We start from the raw sequence: 16,711 nt of genomic DNA on the forward strand, positions 1-16,711 counted from the left end.
CAGCATCTCGTTCCGAGCGCCGCAGGAGAACTTCACGGCCGATGATTTCATAATGGGAGAACCTTATGGCGTCGGATCCTATTCCAAGGTTCAATTTTGATTATTTTTACATCATTTTGGGTGATATTTTTTCGAATTTACTTTCGTAATAGATGAACATGATAATAGCAACAATGTGGCTCTTTCGATGATACCCAAAAAATCATAAAGCACGAGAAAAGAAGCCTAATAACTTTGAAACTTCGCCCATATCAATATTGTGTATAAAGCCTAAAATGAAAGTGGGAAATATTTGCATGAGAAGGTTGTGATTCGAGTTGAAGTTTTCCTATGGTCTTTTCCTTGAAAAATGCAGCTATGAATTGAACGAGTAAAACTCATCGCAGTTCCATTAAAAAATGATCTATGGATCCGACCGCTTCTTCTTCAACTTCTTTGGGAGTTTATGAATCTTTTGCAAACACAATGTGTCCATGAGAGAGAGAGAGTGCAAAAGGGTTTGGAAACTCAAAGTCGGATCTAATCAACATTGAGAATGGGAATATGCAATTAGAATAAATTTTTGATTTAAACCCATTCCCACTTTTTATTTTAAAAACTGAATGACCCCCTTTTTATTTACAGGGATCGACCCTCTTCTCGGCCACGTCAGCATCGTGGCCGCGAAGTGGGACGATTTTTTTTAATCCCGTTGCGAAATAGTCCGGATTGCCAACCCCGACTATTTTGCACACCCCGGCTAATATATAGGCTAAACTAGTCGGGATTGGCAACCCCGACTAATTTAGTTTGTATATTAGCAAAATAGTCAGAGTTGACAACCCCGACTATTTAGCAACGAGTTAAAAAAAATCGCTCCACTTCGTGGCCACGAATTGGGGCGCAATTTTTTTTAACTCGTTGCTAAATAGTCGGAGTTGGCAACCCCAACTATTTAGCAACGAGATTAAAAAAAATCACCCCACTTCGCGGCCACGATGTTGACGTGACCGAGAAGTGGGTCGATCCCCCCTGTAAATAAAAAGGGAGTCGGTCGGTTTTTTAAATAAAAAGTGGGAATGGGTTTAAATCAAAATTTTCTTTCTATGCAATTATTATGACTCTGTGTGGTTGCTCATGGAAGAGAGAAATAGACCGAGTCTTTAACAAGAAGTGAATATTGTTCATAATTTAGCTCAACTTGCTAGATTTTCTGGCTCGCCACATTCATCCTCACTATCTCCATGCTTGTAACTGAAAGACTTTCTACTTTTTCGTGATTTAAAAAATTCTATTGGCACCATTATTTGTAATCATCCTTCTTATAGTAGCATATCTTTTATATATACCAGATCGGGCTAAGTCCTTGCCTTCTGAAAAAGGAATCCACGACATCTCTTGAAGATAGGAGTAAGAACAAGTGAATGTTACTTAGCTTGAGCCCTCATAACGAAATAAAATAAGTCTAAAGACTAACTCCACAAATAAGCCCACATGCAGCGGCAAAACAACAACATTGTGATGATCCAACAAGTGCTATTAAAGGCCATATCTACATTCTCGAGGTTGCTTGTGATCATGGCTTAAGAGCAACTCCAATGGAGCGCCAAAACTCTATTTTGGAGTGTTTTGGCGCTCCAATGGAACGCCAAACACCCCGCTAAATTAGCGGGGTGCTACAGTGTTGCGCCAGAAATGGCGTAACACTGTAGCAATGGCACAGTGTGATTTTTTTTTTTTGCTTTTTTTCTTTTAAACTTTATTCTTTTATTCATATTTTCTTTTCTTTTTGCTTTTCCCGCTAAATTAGCGGGGTGCTACAGTGTTGCGCCAGAAATGGCGCAACACTGTAGCAATGGCGCAGTGTTATTATTTTATTTTTTTTTCTTTTAAACTTTATTCTTTTATTCATATTTTCTTTTCTTTTTGCTTTTTTTTTCTAAACTTTATTCTTTTTGCTTTTGTTTTTTATATTTGTATTAATAATATGTATTATCTTATATTAATTATTATAATGAAATTAGAGTATAAAATAATTATTAAAATAAAATTAAAAAAGAAATAAGAAAAATTACACCATTTAGATAAAAATTAATTATATAATGTATTATTATAATTAATTATATGTAATGTATTATATAATTACATAATTTGTTAAATATTTTAAATAGATAAAATGTTAAAAGATAAGAATAATAAAAGGAATATTCTTTTTGGTGTAAAATTTGGTGTAATGGGTTGGAGATGGAATAGTGATTTGGTGTAAAAACTACACCAACTTGATGTAAAACCTACACCATTTTGGGTTTTATGGTTGGAGATGCTCTTATATACCCTATTGTTTGACCTACTTTTCATTTATATACCCCTGCTTATATTTGGTGGCGAGATAATACTCTATAAAGTTTTTTTAAACTTGCATTTATATACGCTCACTTGTTTCTGCTAGAACTTATATACCCTAAAGTTTTTAGGTATTTATGTGCAAGTTAAAAAAATTTGTGGGTATTTAAGTGCCACAGAAAAAATAAGAGAGTATATAAATATAAGTTTGAAAAACAATGCAGTGTTTCTTTTTTGCTACCAAATACAAGTTAGGATATACACACACATACAAGGAGGTGTTTCTTTTTGTTACCAAGGTGTAAAAACTACACCAACTTGATGTAAAAACTACACCATTTTGGGTTTTATGGTTGGAGATGCTCTAACCACCCATCACGAATGAGAATTTCAGGATATAGCTGGATATCAAGGACTACACTGCTGTACATAATTTCATTGAGTTTAAACTTATGCAAGCAATTCATCTTCCCAAAGAGAAATTCTTAGGATAAGATGATACAGCTTTTCTATGTGGAATGGTCATTCCTCTATAAGACTTGAGTGTCAATTGTTGACTCAAGGATTGAAAGAAAACAATAGGATCTAAATTTAGAAGACTGCTTTCTCCATTATTTGTTTTCTTCCTCATCCGAGTGATACTGACTCTTCACCAGGTAATGAGAGCAAAGAAGAAGGACACAGGAATTGTCTATGCTTTAAAGATCATGGACAAGCAGTTCATTACGAAAGAAAATAAAGCATCTCATGTGAAATTGGAACGCATTGTTCTTGATCAATTGGATCATCCTGGTGTTGTACGATTATATTTCACATTCCAAGACAATTTTTTCCTCTGTGAGCTGCTTTCCTTTTTGTGTTTGATCTTTGTCAGTTTTAACTATTATTATCTTCATAGGTTTTTCTGTGATCATGCCACAGCTACAATAAGTCTTTTCGTTATTACTATGCAGACATGGCGCTTGAATCCTGTGATGGTGGTGAGATATTTGATTTAATAACCAGGGTAAATTCTAAAACAAGGGAACTCATAGTTCTTACACTGTGTTAAATGATGTCTTCGCTAACTAATTCATCTGACTTCAGAAAGGTCGACTGCCTGAGAATGAGGCCCGCTTTTATGCAGCAGAGATAGTTGATACATTGGAATATATACATAGTCAAGGATTAATTCATCGGGACATAAAGGTAAACCCAAAAATATGCACTCTCTCGTAATTTAGTATCGTTTGGACTAATTATATTGCTAATGTCAGCCAGAGAACTTGCTTCTCACTGAAGATGGACATATCAAAATTGCTGATTTTGGTAGTGTAAAACCAACAATGAGCACTAGGATCACGGTTCCTCCTGATACAAGTAAGGTTATTATCGTCATCTCTCCCGTTGTGAAGATATATCAATTGATAGTTAACATGTTTTTGTTCAATGGCTGATGCAGATGATAAGGAGGGTACGTTTGTTGGAACAGCGGCATATGTCCCTCCTGAATCCCTTAATTCTTCGCAAGCAACTTATGGGTAAGCAAACTGGAGGCTTTCTCTTTTCGTTTTGTAGAAAATCTGACTTCTGCTGGTTTGTTTGCAATTAAAACTTAGTTCTGTATTTCTTTAAATATCATGTCCAATTTAAGCTTCTTCTCTTTTGTGGTGCTCAGGAATGATCTATGGGCGCTTGGATGCACCTTGTACCAGATGCTTTCTGGATCTCCTCCCTTTAAGGATGCTAGCGACTGGCTTACATTTCAGAGAATAATAATCAGAGACCTAACTTTTCCCAAGTATTTTTCAGATGAAGCAAGTGACCTTATTGATAAACTACTGGTGAGTAATAGGGGTGTCGTTGATATATACATATATAGTCTGTGCATACACAACTACATACATATTCTACCACACAAACACATAAGATATGAAATTCTCTAAACAATACCTTCTTGCATACACTCCTTTTACTATTGCTATTAACCTTTGGCATAAATTTTCGTCGATTTACAGTGATGCTTTGCCTTTTTTTTCAGAACAGCTGTGGATATAACCCCAAGTGTATCGTTACAAAGGGTTTAATGAAATATCTTCCGCTACAGAAACAGAATGTCTCTGCAACTTATGAAAGTTGCAGAAATGGAAAACCAATTACTACTATAGGAGCTTATGGCTATGGTTAAGAATCCCAACCTGAACAAATATCAATATCCATAAAAAGATAGTGATACCAACAAAAAATTCAGGCCAACAAGCTACAAAAAAACATCACTCATCTTGGCTGTATGCGCAATCCAAGATGATGTGTGATCCAAAGCAGCCAGATGTACTATCTTTGCTGTACAAACGTGCATGTCATCTCCTCAAACTAACAAATATTTCCTTTATTGGCTTTAATTTCTTAATATATTGGAAGATATAGTATTATAAAACCTTCCCCTACTTTGCTAACTCAGTTCTTTTGTCTTCCCAGGATAAAGACCCGAGTAAAAGGCTTGGTGCTGGACTGGATGGTTATGCTGCCTTGAAATTTCATCCTTTTTTCAAGGGAATTGACTGGCAAAACCTGTGGAAGTCGCCACCACCGAAGTTTTCTCAAGAATCAGATGTATTTAATTTTTTGTCTCAACTTTTAACATACAAAGATTTTTTTTGTTCCATTTGGAAACCAGGTTGACCAGTTCTCTTTCAGGCTCATCATAATGATGGTGGCTCTCATGATGATACACAGAACCATCAAAATGCAGTTTGTGATGAACATGATGCGGCAGATGCTGCTGCATCATTGTCACCATCCTCATCTGATGCTCATCCTACTTTGGCTAAACTTGGTTCAATTGATTCCTTTGACTCTAGATGGTGTGTTTTCTGTACATCATGAACTCACATTTTTATGTGAACTCTCCTGTTTTCACTATTTCTGCTGATTATGTGAGCATTCTAGCATTTTAAACATATCACCAATGAATTGCGCGAAATATTTATTTTGATTATGATTGGAGCAATTCCTTTTAAGGGTAAATTTCACAAAATTACCATGCACTTTTGGGGGTTTGGACAAAACTAACACTATAGAAAACTATCACTAACTTTTTTCACTAAATTGCTATGTATCGCAGTTGTTATAGTACGTAATCATGTTCTTGAACATGAAATGTTTTACAATTTTGCCCTTGCGTACTTTCTACATGTCTTAAATATTACCCTCTCTCCTTCACCTATTTCAAGGACTGTCTGGGCATTTTATCCTAGTCATTAATGCAGTTAGCAACAATTTCCAATAGTTAATTCACAGTAATTCTGTGCAGTTCTGAAAGTTCATGATAGTTTTCTCTAATAAAATAGTTTATAGTCCTAACAACAATTTCCAATAGTTAATTCACAGTATTTCTGTGCAGTTCTGAAAGTTCATGACCGTTTTCTCTAATAAAAAAGTTTATAGTAGTCCTAACAACAATTTCCAATGGTTAATTCACAGTATTTCTGTGCAGTTCTGAAAGTTCATGATAGTTTTCTCTAATAAAAAAGTTTATAGTAGTCCAAAGTTCATACTCTTCTGCTGATCTTGAAGTCAAGTTTGTTTCACTGTGATATCTTAGTAGTTGCAATGCTGCTTAAATTTGATTGCAGGCAAGATTTTCTGGAAATTGGGGAGTCAATAGTAATGACATCTGCAGTGAAGAAAATAAATACTCTAACAAGCAAGAAGGTGCAGCTCATTCTAACTGACAAACCCAAGTTGATAACAGTTGACCCTAACAAGTTGTGGAAACGCAAAGTGCTATGGACCGGCAACCCTAATGATCTGAACGTTCAAGTTGCAAATTCTACACAGTTTAAGATCTACATGGTATTTTTCTAGCTTCCCCTACATTCTTGTATCCTTAAGTGAAATTACGCCCAAATGGAATTTTTGTCCGAATTTATCACTACCCTGTGATTAATTCTTAAACCATGGGTGGTAATTTAACTTGAGAGCTTGATTAGGATACTACAATAGTTAAAACTCCTGTGACTGAACTAGTGTGAGAAGAGAGGAGTGAACTAGGGAAATGAGAGAAAATGGCAAAAGAATCTGCAATATGTGAGAGAAAGAGTGGTAGATTATAGGAGTTATATTGATGTAGTAAACCTTAACCAAGGGTATAAAGGTAATTACCAGCAGTTGGTAAGAATTAACCACACCATAATAACAGACCTAGGTGGAATTTAATTTCATTAACAGATTTGGAGCTGGTAAGTTAAAAGCATGAAGATCTGGAAACCTAATATAAAAATATGATGGAATTAGGATCTAAAATGAGAAAAACCCTTTTCTTTAATTGAACTTTTGCTATCTGTGTCTGTCCATTCACTGAGCTTTATCGGTTCTTATTTCTTAGTTGACAAAGGTCAGGTCATTCGAGGATGCAAAAGAGAGAGCATGGCAGTGGAAGAAAGCTGTTGAGGGTCTTGCGAAGAACTAAAATGGACTTCCCGGTTGTAGCAATTTACTCAGGGAACAATTTGCTCAAGGAGACTTAAAAACTAAGCATATTCATTGTTCACCGACGTTTTTGTCCAATGTATTGTATATCTTCTCACGGCACAACGATGATAGCTTCCTGGATTTATGAGGAGATTGAATCTATGTATGAACTGTCATATCCACGAGTGATCATTAAGAAGTAGAGGCATTAGAGATCGTTATATACCCAACTGTTCTTATTACACAATTTGATGAACAGATATACGCTGATGTGCAAATGAATTGGGATATTCCTATGCCCATGCTACCAGAAAGCTTTCTGGGAAAGTTCAGGCTTGTTTGCTAAATTGTGTGTATAAAATAAATCGTTTAGCGCTCCTGATAATTTGTACATGAAGATCAACTAAACTCACTGCGCTCATGGCGGCATTTCTATCGCTGCATTTGGCATAGATAATCCCCAGTCTGTGTAATCAATCCGTACAAAAGGAATCAAATGTTCAGAGAAGAAAACACTGCACTGCCAGTTTTGCATCCTAAAACTCTTTTTGAGTAGTGAAAAACACTGGAATTTATTGCTTAAACCCGAATTATGTCCTACATATAAATACTGTTCTATTGGATGCCATAAGTTTGAAATTGAAGTCTGATAGGAGCATAAAGCAAGACAAATATTTGCACAACATTAAGGTTGACAGATGCAGTACAACATATAAGGAAACCCAAGAAAAACAAAATGGTTAGATGAATAAACAAAAACTATATACATTTCAATTGGGGATTATTTATTTTCTTCAATGAAACCTGATGTAGAAGTTAGGAACTACATACCTCAAGACAGTATTTCACATCCAGCAACATTAAATCTTGAAGGAAAAAAATGTATCCAATATGTTGAAACATTGGCGTAGGAAAATGAACAATAGTAACACCCCTGCTATATTTCACACTCATTGAGAATTAAAGAAATTAATAATTTAGAGGTAGGAAACAATTGGTTAACAACCAAAAGAACTGCTTTCATAATAGAACGAGTAAAACAATTTTTACAAAATTTGATGGAACCGGACTCTCTAGCTAGTATGGAACATTTAATAATAACCAAAATCCTCGTGTAAGAGAATCATCCACCATTTTAATCCACTTATCCACTAATCTGAAGCCATCAAAGCATGAAAAGACTTACAGGAATTGAACCCCTAGCCACAAAATTGAAACTGCAAGACCTGCGGATTATTCCCCTCTGGCTGTGATCTGCAAATGCTTGTCAAGGATTTGTATCCACGACAATTCCTGCGCATTGAAAAACCAGGACTAAATGAGGCACATCCTAAAATAAGAGCTTCTATATACAGCTAGTATAAGAAAGAACTTTAATGATACATTTGTTATATGCAGGTCAAAAAAAAAAGACTAAGGAATGTCAAATCTAATGATGCCAAATCAGATCAATATTATGAATAACAATTTCTGATCTATCAAACCAATTCATCTTTGAGAATCAAATAGTATAACATGGAAAGATCTTTTATCCATCAAGATCAACATGAGAGGAGAGAAAGAAACAGACCATGCAGTTGCAAATCATAATATACAGCGAGAATGGATATTTCTATTTTGGAGGCTAATTCTGGTAATTGCCCATAATAATGTCCACTGGCCACTGACACATGGCTCATAGGCTTAATTGCAAAGAGCATTGACATAATTAGAAGGTAAAAGAAAGTACCTGGCATGCATATGTAAGGCTGTCAGTACATAATTCACATTGCAGTAGAAGATTCTTTGGTTTTCTTTTTGCTTTTCACCTTCACGGCATCTTTTAGACTCTTTGGGGTGTTAGATTGCTGGCCAACACCAGATCCATCAACTATACTGGAACCAGAAGCATCTGGAATTGTTCTTCCGTCAGGATTGGATTCTATTGGCTTCTGAATGTCCATGGCTTCATGTTCTCTCTTTATTGCCATAGGACCTGTATGACCAACCACAAACTTTAATAAAGTGAAGTACAACTTTAACACTGGGGTTAGACTTCTGCGAAGCTAGGTGACAACTTCAGCATCTATCTTAACAGGCATTGATATTGACCCAGATACTCTTATATTTAAGCAAGAATGCCAAAACTCCAAATGAATCAAGCAAAACTTTAAATGAATCAAGCACCCCCATGTTGATTCGTCAATATATTGCATAGAAACTCATATATTTAAGCGAGAATGCCAAAACTCCAAATGAATCAAGCACCCCCATGTTGATTCGTCAACATATTACATAGAAACTATTTCATTTTAATCCTTTGTCAAGTGAAATCAGATAACTCAAAGTAAACGAAGAAGTGAAAGGAAAAGACTTGATTGCATGCTGCACTGTCAAGTCCATAGCTTGGTCCACCACCAACTTAAAATCAAAATTTAAACTTCTACATCCATAGCCTATTAGTATGTCTCAAGCAGACATGAACGATTACAGTTCTCGTGTTCCTTTAATACAGATCCTTTCAGATGAAAAAACAAAGAGAGAATGGTATTGTAAAACAATATCTTAAAGCTACAGACGTCATTTAAAATATAAAAATAAAATAAGGCTGTGGGAAACTAATGCAATTTTTAACAGATGAAATGGGTTAATATTTAGAGTCAATAACAATTAGAACAAGTCAGGAAACTTTCACACCATTGATATTATCAGTCGAAAAGGAACAGGAAATTTTAACCAGTACCAGAAGATGAATAGGTTCAATGAGGGCCCAGAAAAAATGAAGGGACTGATTACCTGTTGAAGTTTGAGCTCTGACAGAAGTCATAGATATGCTCTTTGAATATGGATCCCTGCAAACAATGAAAGAAATATGATAAGGTTGGGCCAGGAAAAGGTCACAGACAATTTGGCGCGGATGGAATTAAACATTAAAAGGACAAACTGGACCACTAACAGAGGCAAGCTATCAAGTTACCAATTTGAAGGACCGCCAGTAAATGCTCTGCCTATACTATTGGCATCTCTTTTACAAGATAAAGATTCAGTTCCCATGCTTTCGACACCCGGCTCTTCTGTCACCATTTGAGCTTTTTGTCTAATAAATTCGTCAAGTTGGCTCTCCTTCATGATAACATCTGGTACACTAACTTTTTGCGCAACTGATGATGGATGGCGCTTCACTTTTCGAAGTGCCCTTTCAGTGTCGTATGCATCTACCTAAACAAATGTGATAGGATACTTCAGAAAAGAAAGATGATACAGTGATTTCAACCAATACATGAAATTCTATTAGGTGTAATGGTTGGTTGGAATTTGTTTCCCTTATCAAGCAAGCACCGAAGAATCTTTGCTTATATAAGCAGGAAGTTTCTGGAAGAAAAAGATTACATAAAACTGGAAACTTTTACTATTAAGTAAAAAGTGAACAAGGTTCTAATCATGATCCCTTCCAACCCTCTGAATATGCTTCCACAGCCCTATACATTCAAAGTAAATGACTATTACAAATTTTCAGTTCATTAAAATCATAAGAATAATACAAGATAGTGATCTAGAAGCAGAATCTCCAAGAAGAAAGCTAGATTCAAGTACACAGTCGTTTCCATTCATATATAAAAACAACCACAAAATGTGGCCATTTGTGTAGTGTCCAATATGCTAATTTACTAATAAGGATGCTTCTGGTTCATGTGAATGGTAGCTGGAAACCATTTTTTACCGAGTTTAAAAAGCATAGCATCTACCAAAGTCCAAATGAGACTTTTAAGATGTGTGACGTTTGTTTGTCACAGTTCAAGAAATAAATTCACAAAACAATATATCTACAAGTTTCACAGCCAGTTACTAAAAATGTTCTAGTAATGATTGTAGAAGAAGATAAAATTTTACTTAAGCATGATATTTAATATATAAATATGAAACAATCGAAAAACAACATCCTTAAGTATGCTGCAGCAGTGCCCTCGACAACTTCTCTGCTGAGTTTCTATTTTGTGGAAAACTATTTACTGCATCATGACCATGCTCTAAACAAAAACTGAGGATCTGCTGAAACACAATACTTCAGGTAAATTCAGATGGAATCCAATTAAAAACCTCAAAAGTAAGGGTCCCAAATGTACAGCTTTTGAAGCATAATAAGATCTGGGAATGAGCCCAACGACTTTGACAGATATGCGGCTAAGCTCCAGAAGAAATGGGAAAATGTCTTAGGTATACATTCAACAATTTGATCAATAAAAAGCTGTTCATAGAAAGAAGTAAACATTCATAGACAAAAAAGAATTTCATAATTAAAATGGAAATAATAGTGAAACTAACGCAAATGTTTGAAATCCTAGCACTAACAAGCTTATGTAAGTTGGGAAGACAAACGTTATTATACTCACCGCATTCTTAATTTTGCTTGTGATATCAGCAGCTTTTATGGAAGCAATCCGCAAGCACTGCATAACAACACTTGAAATCACGCCTTCACCCCCACCTTTCTGTACAGCACAAATGTCACCATTTGAGTTCAATGTAGCAGTCATTCTGCCCCCCATTACAGCCTCTTCCTTGTGGGTTGGATCAATCACCTATAAAACACTAAAACATTTCAGATGCAGGAACAAGTGAGAGGGTTATGATAAATTCTATGGTGAATATGAATAAACATAGACGGAAGCATTAGTAACTTTAGGATTTTAATCATACCATGATGTTCCCTTCACCAAAGAAAGCAAAGGTTACTGCCACAGGAAGGTGATGGATGGTCAAGGGAAGTGGTTCCCTGACCTGCACAGCAGACGAGAAGAATAGGGAAAAGTTAAGTGTCAAAAGATCTGTTAAAATAACATGTTTCAAAAAGAATATACTAACAAAATAACATGAATGGATGAAATGCCATCAGAGCCAACAGAATATAGATTAGTAGAAAATGTCTTGATCTCTTTTGATGTCTCAATTGATATGAAGCATGCCATTGGCATATGCCATTGATCATGTCAAATTACATTATTGTGTAGCTTCGCCGGGGAAACTTTGACATACCTCAGGATCATGCACAATAACATCCTGGCTATTTTCTCCACCTAATGTACATTCAGGCCTTCGAAATGTTAACAGAGCAGCTAAAGCAGCAATGTTAGCAGCATCAATGAGATTCCTGAGTTATAAGAATCAAAAGTCAGCATATTTTTATACCAATTTCAGTACATAAATCACCTACAAATTATTTCATACCCTCCATTATCAAGAATGTGGATGTCTACGCGAACGGCCCAGACAGATTTCCCTGCAATGACACATAAGGATTCCATATCCACTGCCCTACTCTCCCTGCAACGCAATTTTCATTCTTAAGAAGAGAACAGAGTTCAACTGGCTCCAAACTGGATGAGGGTTAAATCTGTATGCTTCCACAGCTACATACAGAGGGAAAAAAATTGCATTGCACAGCCAAACATGATAAAACGTAAAAAAACACCCACCGCAGACCACGATCTATTACACGTCCTAATTCAATTGCAGATTCTCCTGGGCGGCCTGCCTCAAAAGTAGGATCAGCCATTGGAGAAAACTCAGTAAAAATTGAAAGCGTCCCTTCATTTGGTCTGTCACGATATGGTTGGACCAATTGTGAAGTCACATAGCCCATGACATGAGTCTCGCCAAGTTGCACCTCTGATGAACCATCCTTGCTGCAGGCAAAACAGATATAAACTACTGAGAGAATGAATATTACGGTTGAATATAATAAAAAATCACTAATGAACATTTAGCTATATGCATATATTTAGAAAACCATAATTGTAATTGCTCTAGTTGGATATCGCTCAACAAACCTTTGTCAAGAGTTTATTCTTGACAGGATGGTTGTTGCTCAAAAGATTATTTATGGTACTTAAAGGAGAAAAGAGATGGTGATATGATGTTGACTTAATTTTGATAAGCCATATGGCATGTTTATAATTTAGTTTTTCACACTATTCAGGTTAGAGATTTAGCTAGAAAAACAATATAGTGAATGGAATATCGTCTTAAAGAACACAAATTTTGCCATTACTTTGGAGACTTATCTTGTCTGAAACCGGTTTTAGACCAGATGATCCTCTTTCTCCTCTTATATTTGTTTTCGCAGCATGATGCTTCACTGAAATTATTCAAAAGTCATTCTAATTACCTTAAGAGGTTTAGACCCTTCAAATGTGGATATTAAGATTTTTTGTCGCCAATATCCTGGTGATATATTGATTTCACTTCAGATATTAACATTGTTGTTATATGGTTATGAGTTTTTTTTTTAATAAATTATTCTAAAGCTCCATGACTTTTAGAATAATAGGGGATCAACCAAGGCATATGGCCTCTATGTCCATTTATTAAGGTCAGTTCCCTATTTCTTACCTAGGCACTCTTGAGTCATGCTCAGTTACATTAAAAAAGATGGTGTTAGATTAACCCTCAACCTTCACCACAACTTCGGATTTTTGGTTTAGTGGAAAGGCCTTTCATATGCTACCAGAGAAACTCCGGTTCAAATCTACAGGAAACTGATTTCTAAAAACAGATTTTAAAAAATAATACCGCTCTGTAGGTCTAGATTTCAGCCCATGAAAGAGAACTTGACCTACTGGGGCATGTTAGATACAAAATTATAATGTCAACCCTCACGGAACTTAAGAGCTCTGGTGTAGTGGAAGGGTCCTTCGACAAGTGGCAACATGCCCTGGACTAGTCGGACAGAAGATGGGCTGAGAGGAGGTTGCTTTATCTACAGAGAAATTTGGTTTCTTGTCAATTCGGCACTATCGGCTAGTCCATAGAAGTCAGGAATGCGGTAAGCTATAGAGAACCATGACCCAGGTTCAATCCCGACTCACCAACTCCAACGACCCGATTTAGAATTCAAACCAATTAAAATTTTGAATAAAAAACGCTTCTTAAAAGAATAAACAAAAAAAGGTGAGCAATTAAGCAAAAAAGTATGCATATCTCAATTGCAACATGATTCTTATGGTTCTTTTACCATCACTGATATTAACTAGCATTTAAGAACCGAACCTAAAGCTTACTATGTTACCTGACATACCACCCTCATACCCAATTCCTAACGAGTGGCGTACCACATTCCCGTACCCGTCCCATGAACCGGAACGAACCAGGTTCCACGCAACCATGGGCTAGTCCATTGCATTTGATAAATATAGACTTTAGCCTCTTGGGCTATGGAAAAAGCGGTGCACAAGAAGAGAAGATATTATCTTGGAAAGGAAAGAATATGTCAGGTATATGGTCTGCTTTGCTAAATGGGGAGCAGTTTCTAAGGCTGAGAATCTGGACAGTCTATCTGTTATTTCATTGAGAAAGATGAATCAAGCTTGACTCGGTAAATGACTGTAGAAATTTATCTCTAATTACCAAGGTTTTAAATATCGGTTATCGGGGATTTATCGGACGGCCAAAATCCTTATCGGATAGCGGAAATCGGGGATATATCGGGGATAAGTAGTATTTATCGGAGTGATATACTAAATGATGTGTATATATAATATAACAATTAAAAAATGTAATCTAATCATGCTTAATGAAATATAAACATACCAAAATGTAAATCATCATGTTTAGAATCATTAACTAACTGTAGAAAGCGAAACTTGCATCATAGCCTTGAAAAAATATAATGTTAGTCCAAATTGGCCGATAATCCCGATAATCCCGATAAAAAAGTCTTACTTATCGGCCGATAAGTGCCGATAACGCCGATAAATCGCCGATAAACCTAGAAAAACGATAACCGATTAAAAATCCAGTTTATCCTAGCGGAGAGGTCCCAAATCCGATAACTCGGCCGATAATATCGATTATCGGCCGATATTTAAAACAGTGCTAATTACAGTCCCTCGAGGACATGGGCTAGTCCACTGCATTTGATAAATATATATACTTTAGCCTCTTGGGCTACGGAAAAAGCGGTGCACAAGAAGAGAAGATATTATCTTAGAAAGGAAAGAATATGCCAGGTATATGGTCTGCTTTGCTAAATGGGGAGCAGTTTCTAAGGCTGAGAATCTGGACAGACTATCTGTTATTTCATTGAGAAAGATGAATCAAGCTTGACTCGGTAAATGACTGTAGAAATTTATCTCTAATTACTGTCCCTCGAGGACATGGGCTAGTCCACTGCATTTGATAAATATATATACTTTAGCCTCTTGGGCTACGGAAAAAGCGGTGCACAAGAAGAGAAGATATTATCTTAGAAAGGAAAGAATATGTCAGGTATATGGTCTGCTTTGCTAAATGGGGAGCAGTTTCTAAGGCTGAGAATCTGGACAGACTTCATTGAGAAAGATGAATCAAGCTTGACTCGGTAAATGACTGTAGAAATTTATCTCTAATTACAGTCCCTCGAGGAAAACGTTTTCAGTTCATAAAAACTTATCTCTATTTACAATTTTGGGGAGGGGTAATCAAAAGGCTGGACAGCTTTCACCTAACAATCGAAGTTAAGATTACTAATGTAATTAACCCTTCTTAGGCCTTATGGTTTAGCGCAAAACAATAAATTTCAAGAAATAATCTAATAAAAAAACAATAAATCCGCATAAATACAAGAGAGAAACCCTAAAGAGGTATGATTTTAATGTAAACCTCCCAAATTTGATGGTAATGCGACGGTAATCAAAGGGGCGGCGGCCGTCGACTCTGAGATCCGAGAGGAGTGCGGTCTCGATGAACTTCTTCTCGTTGACGGTCATTCGCCAGGCGTTCGCTAATCTCTGATCCATTTCTCTCGGCTCTGAGGAACAAGCGTTTCAGGGTGGAATTAGGGTTTAGGGTTTTGATTTTCGGGGGGAAATTTTGGAAATGAAGACAGCGGAGGTGAGAGGATGACTTTTCTTTTGACCGTACAATTGGGACCCAATTTAACAAATTAGGGGTTTTTTCGTATTAGTCCTTCACATCTTTTATATTTTGAAACTAGTTCCACAAATCAAGAAAATTACTATTAGGTCCCCAAATCAAGAAAATTAGGGTTTTTTTTTTCTTGGGTTATTATGAAATTAATCCTTCATATCATGCTTGAAAGTAGAAATTAAGGGGAATTTAGTCCCTCAAGTCATTGATATTGTTAGCTGGTTCCTAAATTCTCAAAAGTCATTCCAAACTAATCCCTTTATTTATTTATTATTATTATTTCCTAAATCTCAAATCTTCATTGTTTAGATAGAAGAGATTACAAAAGACGCTTCCCTTGGAGCGTATGACTCATACATAACCCAGGTAGCAGGAGCAAAAATTACTACCTATGCTCTTAATTGGAAGAAATATTTTTAAAATAACTTGAGACTTGGGGAATTAGACTAAATTGCATTTAAATGCACTATATTTTCACCAATCTTGCACTTTAGTGACCCCTATTTTTAAATTAAACAAATAAGTACCTCATAGTATTTAGATGTTGCATATAAATGACCAAAGTTTCAAATTGTTGCTCTTTTGTGCCGTCTTATTTACTCAATGTTGTATATAAATACCCTCAGTTTGTAAATAACCTCAATTTAATATCCTAAATTTTTTAAAATTTTCACTTTAGTATCTGCGTCATGTGATATTCTTAGATACATAAAGAAAAGTTAATGTCATCTGGTTATTTAAACTTTTGGGCATTGATTTGCAACATTTAAATATTTAATGGGTATTCATTTACTCGGTTTTTAAATAGGGATCACTTAAGTACGAAGTTGGTGAAACTCTAGGACATTTAAGTGCAATTTAGCCAGGAGATCAACATCAATCTCAATGATTTGAAGGACTAATTTCAAAATAATTAAGATATTAGGGACCTAATACTATTTTAATTATTTGAGGGACTAATTGCAAAATACGAAAGATGTAGGGGACTAATATTTAAAAAACCCAACAAATTAGTAATAGCCGCTCTGTTCCTTTTTCAATTTTCCTCCAAACT

General features: G+C 35.8%; 2 protein-coding genes across 2 annotated transcripts in view; one reads left to right on the plus strand and one right to left on the minus strand.

The window, feature by feature from the left end:
- LOC109830330 (3-phosphoinositide-dependent protein kinase 1-like) overlaps positions 1-6,997 on the plus strand; it is a 7,185-nt gene extending 188 nt beyond the window's left edge. The window contains exons 1-11 of the mRNA XM_020397571.1: positions 1-88; positions 2,979-3,159; positions 3,276-3,328; positions 3,409-3,510; positions 3,579-3,681; positions 3,764-3,842; positions 3,980-4,145; positions 4,780-4,914; positions 4,999-5,165; positions 5,937-6,156; positions 6,689-6,997. The exon at positions 1-88 is cut by the window's left edge and continues 188 nt beyond it. Coding sequence (XP_020253160.1) covers positions 1-88; positions 2,979-3,159; positions 3,276-3,328; positions 3,409-3,510; positions 3,579-3,681; positions 3,764-3,842; positions 3,980-4,145; positions 4,780-4,914; positions 4,999-5,165; positions 5,937-6,156; positions 6,689-6,772 — 1,378 coding nt within the window. The 3' untranslated portion in view covers positions 6,773-6,997. The remainder of the gene's footprint in view (positions 89-2,978; positions 3,160-3,275; positions 3,329-3,408; positions 3,511-3,578; positions 3,682-3,763; positions 3,843-3,979; positions 4,146-4,779; positions 4,915-4,998; positions 5,166-5,936; positions 6,157-6,688) is intronic.
- Positions 7,713-15,623, minus strand: LOC109830331 (exosome complex component RRP45A-like). The gene is made up of 10 exons (XM_020397572.1): positions 15,391-15,623; positions 12,228-12,437; positions 11,980-12,075; positions 11,788-11,902; positions 11,452-11,532; positions 11,145-11,333; positions 9,731-9,972; positions 9,550-9,605; positions 8,504-8,749; positions 7,713-8,067 (listed from the first exon to the last, which is right to left on the minus strand). The coding sequence occupies exons 1-9, from the start codon at positions 15,525-15,527 to the stop codon at positions 8,538-8,540; spliced, it is 1,338 nt and encodes a 445-aa protein (XP_020253161.1). The 5' UTR covers positions 15,528-15,623; the 3' UTR covers positions 7,713-8,067; positions 8,504-8,537.

Source organism: Asparagus officinalis, chromosome 2 (genome assembly GCF_001876935.1).
Source record: "Asparagus officinalis chromosome 2, Aspof.V1, whole genome shotgun sequence".
In the NCBI taxonomy this organism is placed as follows: Eukaryota; Viridiplantae; Streptophyta; class Magnoliopsida; order Asparagales; family Asparagaceae; genus Asparagus; species Asparagus officinalis.